The following is a 14,045-nucleotide window of genomic DNA, read 5'->3' on the forward strand; positions in this document are numbered from 1 at the left end:
CATCTATAATCATATATAAATAACATTTAAAAAAACATAACCTTACTTCTTAAGTAACAAAATGTCCGATGGTAAATAAACCTAAATTAATTAATTATTTAATTTAAACAATTTTGTTTATAGAGGAAGTTATTCGAAGACGTTTACTAATCGACGGAGATGGAACTGGCGATGATAGGCGGTTAAACGCACTTTTAAAGGCAGTTATAAAGTTTGCAAATTCATCGGATGACTCGGAAACTGAAAATCAAATTATTTTTGATAGGATGCTTTCCCAAATAGCACAGTGCGAATTTGCTATGAGACGATCACTTCTACTACAAAAAACGAATCAAAGAGAATTGGAAAATTACAAGATAATTCAAAGTGTTTTGGAGGAGAAGATATTGAAGGTGAAGAAAGCAATCGAAGAGATTAAAATTGAATTAGAGCAAGCGAAAATTTTAAAACAAAATATGATGATGTACGATTTATTGGCGCAAAGTATTCAGGAACAACCTGCTAGAAAAGATACGGATAAACGATTGATGGAGCTTAAAGCGGAACTGGGCGAATTGAGGGAAGAAAAACGATTGTTGGAGCAGAAATTGGATATGAGAAGGAAACAATTTCATGTTCTCATTTCAAGTTGTAATCAATTGCAGAGTATGTCCGAGGATAAAAGCGATGATGATCATATGAATACTTCTTTGGATGATATCACTAATAGTCCTGGTCCGGAAGTTATGTCTGAATAAATTTAATAAATACACATTTTTATATTAATAAAGCGTTTTTATTTATATTTTTATACAATTAAAATAAGAATAGGTTTATTTAAAGTTCCCACCATAATCAGTCATACCAACTTTTATTTTATTTAATGTGTTTATTATAGATATATATATATATATATATATATTAAATTTGTATGCTTATTTAATTACAATACACTTAATTTCTTATTTTAAATAATTTAAGTTATGTTGTAAGAAATAAAATTCAATTAAATCAGTGAACTGAAGTTAGCTGCTTCAAGTGACATTTACGTCCTGTGACAGGTTAGAAATTTCCGCTTCCTTTTCGTTGACGCCGCAGCCATGAAAGCCAAAGGAGAGGTTTGTTTTCATTATTTCTTAACTAATTATCACCTAAATGTACAAATTAATTACTTAAAATGATGTGTATTCTCCCATTTCTAAAATAATCAATTAAATTGTGCCAATTTATTCCCCAAAATCCGCAAATCATCAATGTTTACGTATTTGAGGTTATGTCCACGTGTTTTCTTTACTATATTTTAATCAAATTTTTTTTTAATTTTTAGTTGAAAGAGTTCGAAGTAATCGGGCGTAAACTGCCCACCGAAAAAGAAAAGGAAACCCCATTGTACAAAATGAGGATTTTCGCCCCTGATCCAATTGTTGCCAAATCTCGCTTTTGGTACTTCTTAAGACAGCTTAAAAAGTTTAAGAAATCAACAGGGGAGATTGTTTCAGTACGTCCTATTCCTGAGAAGACCCCAATTAAGATTAAGAACTTTGGTATTTGGTTGAGGTATGATTCTAGGTCGGGTACTCACAACATGTACCGTGAATATCGTGACTTAAGCGTTTCGGCCGCTGTTACACAGTGTTACCGCGATATGGGGGCTCGTCATCGTGCTCGTGCCCATTCTATTCAAGTAAGTTAATTAAAATAAAGTCATTTTATAAAATAAAATCATTTTTTTTTATTAGGTTATTAAAGTTGAGGAAGTTAAGGCTTCAGCTTGCAGAAGACCACAAGTGAAGCAATTCCATGATTCTAAGATTAGGTTCCCATTACCTAAACGTATACAACAAAGGAAGACGATGAATCGTTTCTCAGTTCGTAGACCAAGGACTTATTTCCTTTAATGTGTTAATTATAGGAATTTGATGAATAAAAAGTTAATTTAAAAAAGGTCAAAGTGTTTTATTTTTTAAGTTGAATATAAAAATAAATTACTTGTTAGTTTTATTCATAATAATATTCATTAAATCTAATTTAGCAAGTTTAGGAACATTACGAATAGTCAAAGAAACTCTAGTTTCGCGTTTTAATTTTTGTCCGACACTAAAAATCTCGCCACATTTTTTTAAATTCACAACTTCCTCGGTAATAACATCCTCTTCGACTTCATTGATACAATGTAAATATTTCCCGTACATTTCACCTTGTAATATCACCAAACTATAACGTTCTAACAATAACGAACAAATTGGAATTCTAGAGCCATAATAATCATCTAAAAACTCCAAAATACCATGGGATCCACAAGTTATCGTAGTTATCGTTGGGTAAAAAAGAGATCCATCTAAATGGGGCATAATCCCCTGACCAGGTAAGTATTCGTTGATAAGTACGTGATTAGCTCGTTGCCCATTAAAAACGTTTAACTTTGAGACTCGATCTAAATATACATCCAACCAGGATGGAATTTTATCCACTATCATACCATTTCGGTGAGGAATTCCACCGTAATCTTGTAACCGGCGATTTTTTAAATACGTCCATTTCGGTTTTGGTACTTCGTATACTTTCTTAAGGATTTCTTGCTCTTCATCGTGAGTTATAAAATTAGGAATGTAATACGTAGTTGTTGGTGATAATTCCACTTTATATTGGTTTAAAGATTGCATTTCGTTTTTATTGAAATTGCAATGACGACGTTATTCATGTTGACGTTTGAGTAGGTGTTAAATTGGTTGCATAAGTTAATCACAAAAAATGTTTTAAAAAATGTTTGGATTTAGATTGAAATTTGATCAATGAATATATATATGGTTTCAATAAATAAAACCAAATTAATTAGAAACACATCTTTTTATTTGTATACATTATTATACAACTAGAAACTTAAGTGGATTTAGAATTAGGTCCTTTACGGCGTCCAAAAGCAGTTACAACATTAACGAATCTCCTGTTGTATTGAATACGTCTTTTAGCACGTCCTGTCTTCTTCTTTTTCTTTTCTTGCTTTTCTACTTTAGGAGTTTGACCTTTTACTTTACCTAAAATATTAAAAAATAGTATCACACGATAATTAATCAATTAAGAAGTACTTTGTCAAGAATTTTTATCATGTGCATTCATAAAAATAACAATGAACATGTCAAACAATTCCAATTTATTCTTTAGCAAGCTTTCGGAAGGTTATCAATCAATTATAACATAAAGATACCTGCTGACGCTTGCAATTTAACTTTAAATAATAAAAATTAACAAAAAATAAATACAAACCAGCACGCGCAAGGGATCCATGAACTTTACCACCTTGTAACCCACAATCCAACTCAATATCAATATTTTCAAAAGCCGAGATGACCGTATCATCAGAAATTGGACGCCCGGAAGCGTATAAACTCACATCAAGCGATGTAAGATTTTCTAACGCGGCGATTTTACTCTAAAAAACATGATTTTATCATCAAAATTAATCATAACCTCACTTTTTTTTAATACAATTTGTTACCTTTAATTCTGCAACAGTTTCGGTGCCTTGGCACTCCAAAACGTTGGTGGATAAACCTCGAACGATCAATCGCATTTTAAAAGTTGCTATCTAAAAAAGAAATTAAAACGAAAACTTGAAAAAACACGTTGTCAATGATTGACGGTTAATTCCATGAGGGGATAAAATGAGATGTTTTTCTTTAAGATTTAGGGTATAAAATTGTTCTTAGTTATGTTAATGAGTGTTTCGATTGGTTTTAATAGAAATATTAAGGCGATTTTAGTAAAAATTTTGATAAAAAGCATTGACAAGTACCTGACAGCGTTGTAGACAACAACGAAGAGAATGAAGTTAGCCACCGGATACGGAAACTTAAAAGAAGCGACATCTTTATTGATTATTAACTTTATTTTAATAAATATATTTAATTTAATTAAATAATATTAAATGCATTAATAATTTATTTATATACATGGGTTTATGGGATAATTTTTACTTTATGAGATTTTTTGTTATAATTATTCTCTTAAATCTACGTGAAGTTAGTCTAAGTGAGTGACGTTCAAAACGTCAAATAAATAGTTTAATATTAAATTAATTAAAAGTTTTTAAATAATTTCTCGAAGTAGATTGTTTACGCATTTTTTTAAATTAATGTCAATGAAGATTTAATTGATATTTAAAAAAGATCTCTCTAATTTAGCGTCGCTTTGTTAATGAGTTTTACTTGCGTTCGTGCGGGTGAAATTTAATTATTTTGTGATTCAGGAATTTTAGAAATTCCTAAAAATTTGTTTGCAATGTTGCTCAATAAAATTTTTTCGAAAGAATTAAATATTAAAGCAAATATTTATCATCCTTGAGGGAACATTTCCTAAAAGATCTATGTATCTAAAATTAGAACAATTACAAACGGTATTTCGTCGTAAATAATGTATTACAATGTATTTCCACGTGTTAGATGCTGAGTAAACGGTTTATATGGCATTTTAACATTAACACTTACACCATAACTCATCTTTAAAGACGTACTGACCATCTCTATCTTTTAGAGTTGTTTATTTTATTGTTTTAAAAATGTCTTTTACAATTCTAAGATTTTCGATAATGTTCTTTCCACCTTGACTCACCACTTAACGAATACTCACCAGGCTGTTTGGTATAAATTCGCCCATCCAACTTCGTTATTCTTCAGTTTCAAATTGTTTTTGAGTTAGTTACTTATTGCTTACATAAAAAGTTTTAAAAACACAAAAATGGTAATTGTTAAAGCTGCTGAGTTATAATCATAATTAATTTATATCAATTTTTTTTGTTGTAGATGGTGAAATGTTTTTATATTTGTTTATTAATGGTTATTGTAGCCGTTTGTTTTAATGTTGAACAAATTTCTGGAAGAGCTATCAATGAAGAAAATGACCAAGAAAATCAAAGGGTTTTGGTGAAAAGACAAACTTCAAGACAACGATTCTTTCCATACGGAAATTATAATTTAAACAAAGTGTTTCAAAGCAGAGTTAAAGATATAAGGAAAAAGCATTTGAGGAAGAGACCGAGTTACATAGAAAATTTTGAATTTCCCGCGATTCCTTAAATGATAATTATTTGTTATTTTGTTTCTGTACGTTTTAAAATAAATTTTTATACTTTTTTATTAAATTAAATGAAGTGAACTTCTATAAGTTTTGTCTTTTGTGTATTGCCTGTTTTGTTGGCCTATATTTAATTACTTTTTATTAAAAAAATTAATTAATTTTTGAAATGTCGGCAATAAAGTTCTCTATTTAAATTTAATTAATCAAATATAGTTCATGTAATCGATAATATGTGGCGCTAATTTATTTAAAAAAATAGATTATAATAAAACAAATTTTATTTATATAAATTACAACAATTAATGACAAGTTAAATGTAAAATTGAATTGATTAGTTTTAATTTTTGATAAACAATGAACGACACGAATCGAGGTAAATTTACTTTTTAATCTAATTCGTTAAACCCAAAAACATAACCTTATTTTAGATCATCATTTAAGATTAAAAACCGCAACTATTCACTGCCCGTGGACTTCAAACGCCCCGATTACCGCAACGACGAGTTGCAAAACGGGCGGAAAATGCTCAGAAAACTGTCACGTTCCACCTAAAACCCCCTCGAATTACTCATTAAGAACATCATCTTCGTGGTGTTTAAAAACGAAACCGACCATAACTTATTTTAACAATTTCGTACGTTTGATGCAGCTTTTCCCCGAAATGCACCCGGCGAGTCTTCACACGGCCCTTTCTATGTGTAAAAATGAGTTCGTTTCGAGCGTTGATCGACTCTTGTATGTGAGAAAATACAGAAATGGAAATGTTTGTAATAAACGAGAAGATTCTGGGGTTTTAAACAAAAAAATACAAAGAAAGAATCCTCACTTTTGTTATTACCGAAAATGTGATGAGGAGTTGAACGAGGAAGTCGAGGATGTTTTTGAAAGGGAAGTTGAAATGAAGAGGACTGTGTATAATAATAATAAATCAAAAATTAAATGTAATAAAACCGGTAAGAAGTTAATTTAGGAGATACTCAATAGATGGCGGGGTTTGTTTATAAATTTTAATCAAAATTACATTTTTTGTAAGTTGATACTTGTTTAACTGGTCTCTTTCTCACGAAAATAGGGCGCAAAAACTCGGCTTAGGACTTGTTTATTCATATCGATTTTATTTTATTTTAACATTGAAGCAGAATTAGGTTTAGTCGAATTGAGATAAAACGGATTTTTCCTTTTATTAATATTATTATTATTATTATTATAGTTATAGAAAAAAAAGAATTAACTTTACAAGTGTCGACGTCTGAAGAACAAGAAGACGTCGTTGTTGGTGAGGAAATAGTTCAAGATTTATCACAAACGAAATCGACCCGTTAACAAATAATTTTTTTTGTTAAACTTGTTAAAACTTGTTACGCAATATGGGTAAACAACCGTTATTTACAAACCCAGTAATTCAATCACCTTGGACAAGCTCAGCCCCAAAGACGATTGCTGTTAAAAATAAGGTTAAAATTCAAAAAGATAATGAAGATAACAATATTCATAAATATTTGGATAGATATTCATCGTTGTTTTCGATAAATTTCCCGGTAAGTTTTTAACATTTCTATTTGGCGAGTATTTGCAGCTTTTTTTAAATTTGCCGCTTCTCGCATCTCAATTGCTAGCGGTCCTTTCATTCCATCACCTTCACCTCTACATCTACACATTGATATCCCGGATCCATTTTTTTCTAGGCCTTCTTCTTTCGTTTCTTTTTGTTGGCACCCTTCCAACAAACCTTCCATGTCAGTAGGATTCTCTCTTTACTCATTCGGCAAAGATGTCCATGTCGTAGGCAAAAGCCGTAATTCGCCATTTCACAGAAAACCTAGTCATTATACGTTCAGTTTCAAAAAAACTGCCCCCATCATAGAATTATTGGTGTTGCTGAGTTCAATGACGATATAGCAGAAGAACAAAATGAACAACAACAGGAAATACCACTTAGTGTAATAGAAGTAATCGAAACTACAAACTTTGAAGTAACGCTTTTTTCTCATATTTCTGTGTTTATAGGATTTATTTTTTCTCGCTTATGTTTTTTCTTGTTTTTAACATTTAAAAATAATAAATTAATAAATTTTTTTGTTGTAGTATCAAAAATTGGGTTTTCAAGCACACAGCGGTTCTTATTACGCTTTTTACAAATTGGCAAAATACGAACTTAAAGAATCATCTGGTAGTTTATTCAAAATTCAATTAATACCAACCGCTATATCATCCCAGGATATTCAACGTCAAATACAACCTAGATTTGAATATAAATTGCAACAAAAATTGCAAGGAAAAATGATTCCCAGTTCAACAAAGGCGCCTTTGTCAATGAATTCGTCGGTTGAAGTGATTGATATAACGGATGATGGGGTTGCCACAAATGTAGGTGAAAATGTAATTAAATATGGGAGGAGTGCTGGAAGAAAACAGAAATCGCCGAAGATGTATGTTAAAATCGCTCCAAAAGCCACAATACTTGCAAAAAGCGAATTAGAAAAATTTATGAAATGAAATGATGGTGTGAAAATGAAAATGGGATGAATTTTACTTTATTCTAGTTATCTATTTTGAGAGTGATAGATTTTGTTATTTTTTTCTTATTATTAACTAACAAAGACCGATTTTTTTTGCCAAGTTGTTATAATAAGAATATTTTTATTTTTTAAGAGTTTATTTATTTTTGGGTTATGTCCCTATTAAGTTTGTTTCAATAAATATTTTCATTTTTCATACGCAATCGCTTTTTTTTCATCAACATTTCAAATAAACTGTCACTTTTGACGTTTAATTGCCAACGTTGAAAATTAATTTACATATTCGTATGTTTGGGTTCATTTTGAAGGATAATATAAAATATAATTCATTAAGCGATCATTTTTGACGTTTTTGAGACAAAATTGAAGCTTTAAAATCAAGATAAAATCACGAACTTCATGTTGAAATTGTCATTTTTGATGTTTAAGTTTCCAGTTTGTGATAAAAATGTAACTTTTGACGTTTAACTATCAAAATTGACGTTTTTTGATTGAATTAAATTTAATACTTTAATATTAGCTGTCACTTTTGACGTTTAATTGTCAACGTTGAAGGTTAATTTACATATTAGTGACATTTGAAGCGTAAATTTTAATGTATGGGTTAATTTTGAAGTATAATATGAAATATAATTCATTAAGCGATCATTTTAAACATTTTTGAGACAAAATTGAAGCTTTAAAATCAAGATAAAATCACGAACTTCAAGTTGAAATTGTCATTTTTGATGTTTAAGTTTCCAGTTTGTAATAAAAATGTAATTTTTGACGTTTAACTATCAAAATTGACGTTTTTTGATTGAATTAAATTTAATACTTTAATATTAGATGTCACTTTTGACGTTTAATTGTCAACGTTGAAGGTTAATTTACATATTTGTGACATTTCAAGCGTAAATTTTAATGTATGGGTTAATTTTGAAGTATAATATGAAATATAATTCATTAAGCGATCATTTTAAACGTTTTTGAGACAAAATTGAAGCTTTAAAATCAAGATAAAATCACGAACTTCATGTTGAAATTGTCATTTTTGATGTTTAAGTTTCCAGTTTGTAATAAAAATGTAATTTTTGACGTTTAACTATCAAAATTGACGGTTTTTGATTGAATTAAATTTAATACTTTAATATTAGCTGTCACTTTTGACGTTTAATTGTCAACGTTGAAGGTTAATTTACATATTTGTGACATTTAAAGCGTGAATTTTAATGTATGGGTTAATTTTGAAGTATAATATGAAATATAATTCATTAAGCGATCATTTTAAACGTATTTGAGACAAAATTGAAGCTTTAAAATCAAGATTAAATCACGAACTTCATGTTGAAATTGTCATTTTTGATGTTTAAGTTTCCAGTTTGTGATAAAAATGTAATTTTTGACGTTTAACTATCAAAATTGACGTTTTTTGATTGAATTAAATTTAATACTTTAATATTAGCTGTCATTTTTGACGTTTAATTGTCAACGTTGAAGGTTAATTTACATATTTGTGACATTTGAAGCGTAAATTTTAATGTATGGGTTAATTTTGAAGTATAATATGAAATATAATTCATTAAGCGATCATTTTAAACGTTTTTGTGACAAAATTGAAGCTTTAAAATCAAGATAAAATCACGAACTTCATGTTGAAATTGTCATTTTTGATGTTTAAGTTTCCAGTTTGTAATAAAAATGTAACTTTTGACGTTTAACTATCAAAATTGACGTTTTTTGATTGAATTAAATTTAATACTTTAATATTAGCTGTCACTTTTGACGTTTAATTGTCAACGTTGAAGGTTAATTTACATATTTGTGACATTTGAAGCGTAAATTTTAATGTATGGGTTAATTTTGAAGTATAATATGAAATATAATTCATTAAGCGATCATTTTAAACGTTTTTGAGACAAAATTGAAGCTTTAAAATCAAGATAAAATCACGAACTTCATGTTGAAATTGTCATTTTTGATGTTTAAGTTTCCAGTTTGTGATAAAAATGTAATTTTTGACGTTTAACTATCAAAATTGACGTTTTTTGATTGAATTAAATTTAATACTTTAATATTAGCTGTCACTTTTGACGTTTAATTGTCAACGTTGAAGGTTAATTTACATATTTGTGACATTTCAAGCGTAAATTTTAATGTATGGGTTAATTTTGAAGTATAATATGCAATATAATTCATTAAGCGATCATTTTTGACGTTTTTTGAGACAAAATTGAAGCTTTAAAATCAAGATGAAATCACGAACTTCATGTTGAAATTGTAATTTTTGATGTTTAAGTTACCAGTTGGTAATAAAATTTAAAAATGTCATTTTTGACGTTTAATTGTCAAAGTTGACGTTTCTTAATTAAGTAAGGTTTGAATGGATCACTTCATATGGAAAAGGAAAAGATACAATATAACACATAATAATAAAACATATTTGATAATAATATTTTCGTGTTTACATCAACAATTGGTTAACCTCTAATTCTGGGATATTCCAAACAATCTTTTTGAAATCATGATAATCACAACAATAACCATATCCGTTCTTCAAATTTGTTGTATTCCAAGTAACCCAAGCTATTCGATTGGAAACATCCTCACAAATAACATCTTTAGCTAAATCATCTTGCGTTCTATAAGGATTATTTACTCCAACCATAACAACCGCTGATTTATTTAAAGGTTCGTAAACTATTTTCCAAATAATTTGGGGAATTGGAATTCTTTTATCACTCCCCTTCACCGAAAGATACAACTCAACGTCATTCCCCGTCGTTTCGTGTTTTAGAGTTGTTGCACCATAAGTTCCCGTATAGATAACAAAATCCTTTTCTGAATTAGTTGCAAAGTCTCGTACATTCGCTTCCAATCTTCCCCAATTAACCGCGTTAAAAGTTTGCCATTGTGGAACTGCATTTATAAAATAAAAAGTAGCTCTGTGTTGAGATCCAAATAAGAAATCGGTTTTTGCTGCTAAATGACCTCGCGTTAGGTATAAATCACCCGATTCTGCAACGTATTTGTAAGATGACGAAGCTAAACCAAGAAGAGAATTGATAGTTTTTCTTTGTGTTGCTCTTGAGTACAAGGTGTTAACCCCGGTGACGTGATAAAATTTTCCCTGAACCCAACTGGGTCGTGGAAAATTTACTTGAGAACCACTTATAGTTTTCGTTAAATTAAAAGATGTGAATAAAGTGTTATCTTTGTCATCATCAAAACAAACCAAAATTTGTCTTAAGAATTGCTTCGAAAGTGGCAATTCGAACCCAATTTCTATTTCGGTAAAATTATTTAAACAGGTATTGTTTGTGTATCTTGCGGTGTGGACGGGAAGACACGAACATGTAATTGAAGAAAAAAAAATCGATTTTGAATCGATATCAAATTTTCCTTCTTTATTACAAATCGCATAATCTTCGACGTTATTTGTTAATGATCCATTTATGCTTATTTTACCTCCCGGACAGGCGATTTTTATGATCTCTCCGACTTCTAAAGTGATTTGATCTCCGGATGATGGTAAATAAAACGGTTGTTCATTTCCATCATACGTCGATTTTAAAATTAAAGGTTGAGGACTTCCTAAGTCATTGTTAATCGAAATTGAGCAACCTAAAAGATTAATTTTAATACCAATCTAATAAGAAACAAAATAATTTTTATTATACTTACCGATAACTTTTACGGTGATTAAATGTACAAAGAACACAACGAACGTAATTGTTTTAAGCGTCATAACGAGAACCTTAATGTCTTAATAACGATCATTTAGTTGATTTATATAGTGGTTGGGATCGTTTGTAAAAAAATGTTAAAAGGTTTTTGAAAAGTAAAAATGTGAAAAATTTTTAAGTAATTAGTAGTAAAATAAAGGTTGTAACGCGAATAACTGGTTCGCATTATCTTCGTGTACAATATTTATAAAAACGAAATTAAAGTATTAATTTAATTCAATCAAACTAGTCTTGGAAAACTAAGAAACGTCAATTTTGACAATTAAACGTCAAAACTTAAAACTGGAAACTTAAACATCAAAAATGACAATTCCAACATGAAGTTCGTGATTTCATATTGATTTTAAAGCTTCAATTTTATCTCAAAAAACGTCGAAAATGATGAATTATATTTGATATTATCCTTAAAGTTAACGCAAACATTAAAATTTACACTACAAATATTACAAATATGTGAGTTCAACGTTGACAATTAAACGTCAAAAGTGACAGCTAATATTAAAGTAACTTAAGTCCTTTGAACTTATAAGTTATGTTAAAAAAATAAAGTTTGCAAATAATCATGAAATTTCGATTACAAATTTAAAAACTCTCCACAAACATTAAAATAAATTAATTTTATTAATTATTTTTTCTTTAATTATAATTAATTGAAAAATTTCAAAAACATTACTTAATCTATTCGCTATCAGATGTCGCTGTTAGGTTATTTAAAAATTATGACAGATTAAGTTTGTTTTGATTCAGGTTATGTTGCGTTTATAATCAAGATAAAGAAAATGTTACTTCGTAGAATATAAAATAGGAAAAATGGATCGTTTAGAACGCTTTAAAACGCCTTAAAAGGTTTTTGAAAGAAACAATTTATTATTTTTTAAACATTTTTTTTCATTATTAATCATTTATTTAGCAACTGCGTAACTTCAAAAGCTGGAAGCGTAGTTACAACCTTTCTAAAATCAGCGACCGAACAACAATATCCATATCCTTTCGAAATCGTTTTCCTATCCCAAGTTAACCAAGAATACTGAGAGCAAATATCCGTGCAAATAACATCCTTGGAGGAATTCAAAACGTAGGGGTTATTAACACCCAAGAAAACCACGCCGGCTTTCGTAGTTGGTTCGTATAAAACTTTCCAAAATAATCTTGGAACCGGTATCCTTTTATTATTTCCATTAACGTACAAATATAATTCGGTGTCAACCCCAGTTTTTTCGTGGGGTAAAGTTGCAACACCGTAAGTTCCGGTGTAAACGATTAAATCTTTATTTTTCGATGCGGCAAAATCGCGAGTATCAGATTCCAAATACATCCAGTTTTGCCCGTTAAACGTTTGCCATTGAGGGGCGGCGTTTACGAAATAAAACGTGGCGCGTTGTTGAGCTCCAAACAAAAAATCGGCTTTCGCTGTTAAATGACCCCTCGCTAAATAGAAATCAGACGACTCTGCGATATATTTATAAGAGTTTTCATCCAAACCCAATAAGTTATTAATAACCGCCCTTTGATTATTCTTTGTATATAAATTATCAACACCAGATACGCTAAAAAAGTTACCCTGGATCCAACTTGGTCTTGGATAACCAGATTGGTACCCATCGATGGTTTTCGTTAAATTAAATTTGCTATATAATACATTATCTTTGCTTTCATCAAAACATACATCGATATGTTTTAGGAAACGATTATTTATATCAAAACCGATCTCGATTTCTTTATGAGTTGTTAAACATTTATTTCCGGTGGCTCTTGCTGTGTGATATGGAACAGTGGAGCATGTTATATCGATGAAATTAACCGATTTAGAAGAAATTGTGAATTTGTTATTGTTACAAGTGGCTGTGCCAACATTACTCGTTGTTGAAACTCCGCCAATTACAACGACACCCCCTGGGCAAGCTACCTGAACCGTTTCTCCGTTGGATAATTTTATTTTATCGCCTGTGTCGGGTAAATGAAAGGCACTGTGGCCATAACCACCGCTTGGATTTAAAACTAACGGTTGTGGGTCGCCCAAATCATCGTTTATGGATATGGTACACCCTAAAAAGATATTTAATTATTTTTTTATTTAATTTTTTAAGGAACTTACCATAAATTATGGTTATTTGTAAAGATAGTGTAAGAAATAATGAAGGAATCAACATCTTTTTAGTTTTAATTGAAATGGATTAAAATTGGGCGAGAAATCTTTTTATAAGTGTCCTCTTGAAATTATCTGATCATAATAAATCAATTTTTTATTGCGTTAATCGCACGTTGTTACTACATGGAATGTTGCAATAAGAAGTATCGATTGTAATTCAAGCGATTTAAAATGTTTTATTGTTTGCAAATTACAGAAAACTATAATTAATTATTTAAGTAAAGTTAAAACATTAAAATCTGGGAAATTAACTATCTTTGTAAACTCTTTAACTCCACAACAATAACTATACCCAGCCGTAAGATTTTTTCTATCCCAAGTTAACCAATTAATTTCATCACAAACGTCTTTACAAATAATATAATCCTCTACATTTTCGTTTTTCATATAAGGATTGGTAACGGCGAGGAAAACGACGCCCGATTCGGAATTGGGTTTATAAACAATTTTCCAAAACAATTTAGGAACCGGGACATTTTGCATTTTACACATTAACATAATATGATTAAAATGTGAAAAGAAAAAAATGTACATGTTGCAACTAAATGTCAATTTATTGCTAATTTCATGTCTTTTTGAAGCGCCATCTCTTAAAACTTA

General features: G+C 29.7%; 7 protein-coding genes and 1 long non-coding RNA gene across 8 annotated transcripts; 4 read left to right on the plus strand and 4 right to left on the minus strand.

Moving 5' to 3' along the window:
• Positions 1–20: 20 nt before the first annotated feature.
• Positions 21–769, plus strand: LOC111416071 (THO complex 7). The gene is made up of 2 exons (XM_023048013.2): positions 21–71; positions 124–769. The coding sequence occupies exons 1-2, from the start codon at positions 62–64 to the stop codon at positions 735–737; spliced, it is 624 nt and encodes a 207-aa protein (XP_022903781.1). The 5' UTR covers positions 21–61; the 3' UTR covers positions 738–769.
• Positions 770–992: 223 nt separating this feature from the next.
• On the plus strand, positions 993–1,936 carry LOC111416087 (ribosomal protein L18A). The gene is made up of 3 exons (XM_023048034.2): positions 993–1,097; positions 1,307–1,663; positions 1,719–1,936. Exons 1-3 carry the CDS (start codon positions 1,080–1,082, stop codon positions 1,875–1,877), a joined length of 534 nt encoding a protein of 177 aa, XP_022903802.1. The 5' UTR covers positions 993–1,079; the 3' UTR covers positions 1,878–1,936.
• On the minus strand, positions 1,915–2,688 carry LOC111416086 (alpha-ketoglutarate-dependent dioxygenase alkB homolog 6). The gene has a single exon (XM_023048033.2). The coding sequence runs from the start codon at positions 2,640–2,642 to the stop codon at positions 1,965–1,967; it is 678 nt and encodes a 225-aa protein (XP_022903801.2). The 5' UTR covers positions 2,643–2,688; the 3' UTR covers positions 1,915–1,964.
• A 123-nt stretch (positions 2,689–2,811) lies between these two features.
• Positions 2,812–3,830, minus strand: LOC111416057 (ribosomal protein S30). The gene is made up of 4 exons (XM_023047999.2): positions 3,773–3,830; positions 3,476–3,565; positions 3,244–3,409; positions 2,812–3,014 (listed from the first exon to the last, which is right to left on the minus strand). Exons 2-4 carry the CDS (start codon positions 3,548–3,550, stop codon positions 2,860–2,862), a joined length of 396 nt encoding a protein of 131 aa, XP_022903767.2. The 5' UTR covers positions 3,551–3,565; positions 3,773–3,830; the 3' UTR covers positions 2,812–2,859.
• A 224-nt stretch (positions 3,831–4,054) lies between these two features.
• On the plus strand, positions 4,055–5,130 carry LOC139429403 (uncharacterized). The gene is made up of 2 exons (XR_011640046.1): positions 4,055–4,716; positions 4,779–5,130. It is a non-coding gene; the product is annotated as an uncharacterized lncRNA (long non-coding RNA).
• A 219-nt stretch (positions 5,131–5,349) lies between these two features.
• Positions 5,350–7,769, plus strand: LOC111416098 (uncharacterized). Its single transcript, XM_023048046.2, has 4 exons — positions 5,350–5,425; positions 5,481–6,005; positions 6,263–6,590; positions 7,138–7,769. Exons 1-3 carry the CDS (start codon positions 5,407–5,409, stop codon positions 6,373–6,375), a joined length of 657 nt encoding a protein of 218 aa, XP_022903814.2. The 5' UTR covers positions 5,350–5,406; the 3' UTR covers positions 6,376–6,590; positions 7,138–7,769.
• A 2,208-nt stretch (positions 7,770–9,977) lies between these two features.
• On the minus strand, positions 9,978–11,325 carry LOC111416097 (uncharacterized). Its single transcript, XM_023048045.2, has 2 exons — positions 11,235–11,325; positions 9,978–11,174 (listed from the first exon to the last, which is right to left on the minus strand). Exons 1-2 carry the CDS (start codon positions 11,296–11,298, stop codon positions 10,015–10,017), a joined length of 1,224 nt encoding a protein of 407 aa, XP_022903813.1. The 5' UTR covers positions 11,299–11,325; the 3' UTR covers positions 9,978–10,014.
• An 814-nt stretch (positions 11,326–12,139) lies between these two features.
• LOC111416096 (uncharacterized) lies at positions 12,140–13,487 on the minus strand. The gene is made up of 2 exons (XM_023048044.2): positions 13,392–13,487; positions 12,140–13,342 (listed from the first exon to the last, which is right to left on the minus strand). Exons 1-2 carry the CDS (start codon positions 13,444–13,446, stop codon positions 12,195–12,197), a joined length of 1,203 nt encoding a protein of 400 aa, XP_022903812.2. The 5' UTR covers positions 13,447–13,487; the 3' UTR covers positions 12,140–12,194.
• Positions 13,488–14,045: the final 558 nt, after the last annotated feature.

Source organism: Onthophagus taurus, chromosome 3, assembly GCF_036711975.1.
Source record: "Onthophagus taurus isolate NC chromosome 3, IU_Otau_3.0, whole genome shotgun sequence".
NCBI lineage: Eukaryota > Metazoa > Arthropoda > Insecta > Coleoptera > Scarabaeidae > Onthophagus > Onthophagus taurus.

Coding starts and splice junctions, on each gene's coding strand:
- LOC111416087 (XM_023048034.2), top strand. Junction 1,664..1,718: donor CTCGTGCCCATTCTATTCAA/GTAAGTTAATTA, acceptor TTTTTTTATTAG/GTTATTAAAGTTGAGGAAGT.
- LOC111416086 (XM_023048033.2), bottom strand. CDS start 2,642: ATGCAATCTTTAAACCAATATAAAGTGGAATTATCACCAACAACTACG.
- LOC111416057 (XM_023047999.2), bottom strand. CDS start 3,550: ATGCGATTGATCGTTCGAGGTTTATCCACCAACGTTTTGGAGTGCCAA. Junction 3,410..3,475: donor AAACTGTTGCAGAATTAAAG/GTAACAAATTGT, acceptor CATGTTTTTTAG/AGTAAAATCGCCGCGTTAGA. Junction 3,015..3,243: donor TGGATCCCTTGCGCGTGCTG/GTTTGTATTTAT, acceptor TTAATATTTTAG/GTAAAGTAAAAGGTCAAACT.
- LOC111416098 (XM_023048046.2), top strand. Junction 6,006..6,262: donor AATTAAATGTAATAAAACCG/GTAAGAAGTTAA, acceptor TTATTATTATAG/TTATAGAAAAAAAAGAATTA.
- LOC111416097 (XM_023048045.2), bottom strand. CDS start 11,298: ATGACGCTTAAAACAATTACGTTCGTTGTGTTCTTTGTACATTTAATC. Junction 11,175..11,234: donor AATCACCGTAAAAGTTATCG/GTAAGTATAATA, acceptor TTAATCTTTTAG/GTTGCTCAATTTCGATTAAC.
- LOC111416096 (XM_023048044.2), bottom strand. CDS start 13,446: ATGTTGATTCCTTCATTATTTCTTACACTATCTTTACAAATAACCATA. Junction 13,343..13,391: donor ACAAATAACCATAATTTATG/GTAAGTTCCTTA, acceptor ATATCTTTTTAG/GGTGTACCATATCCATAAAC.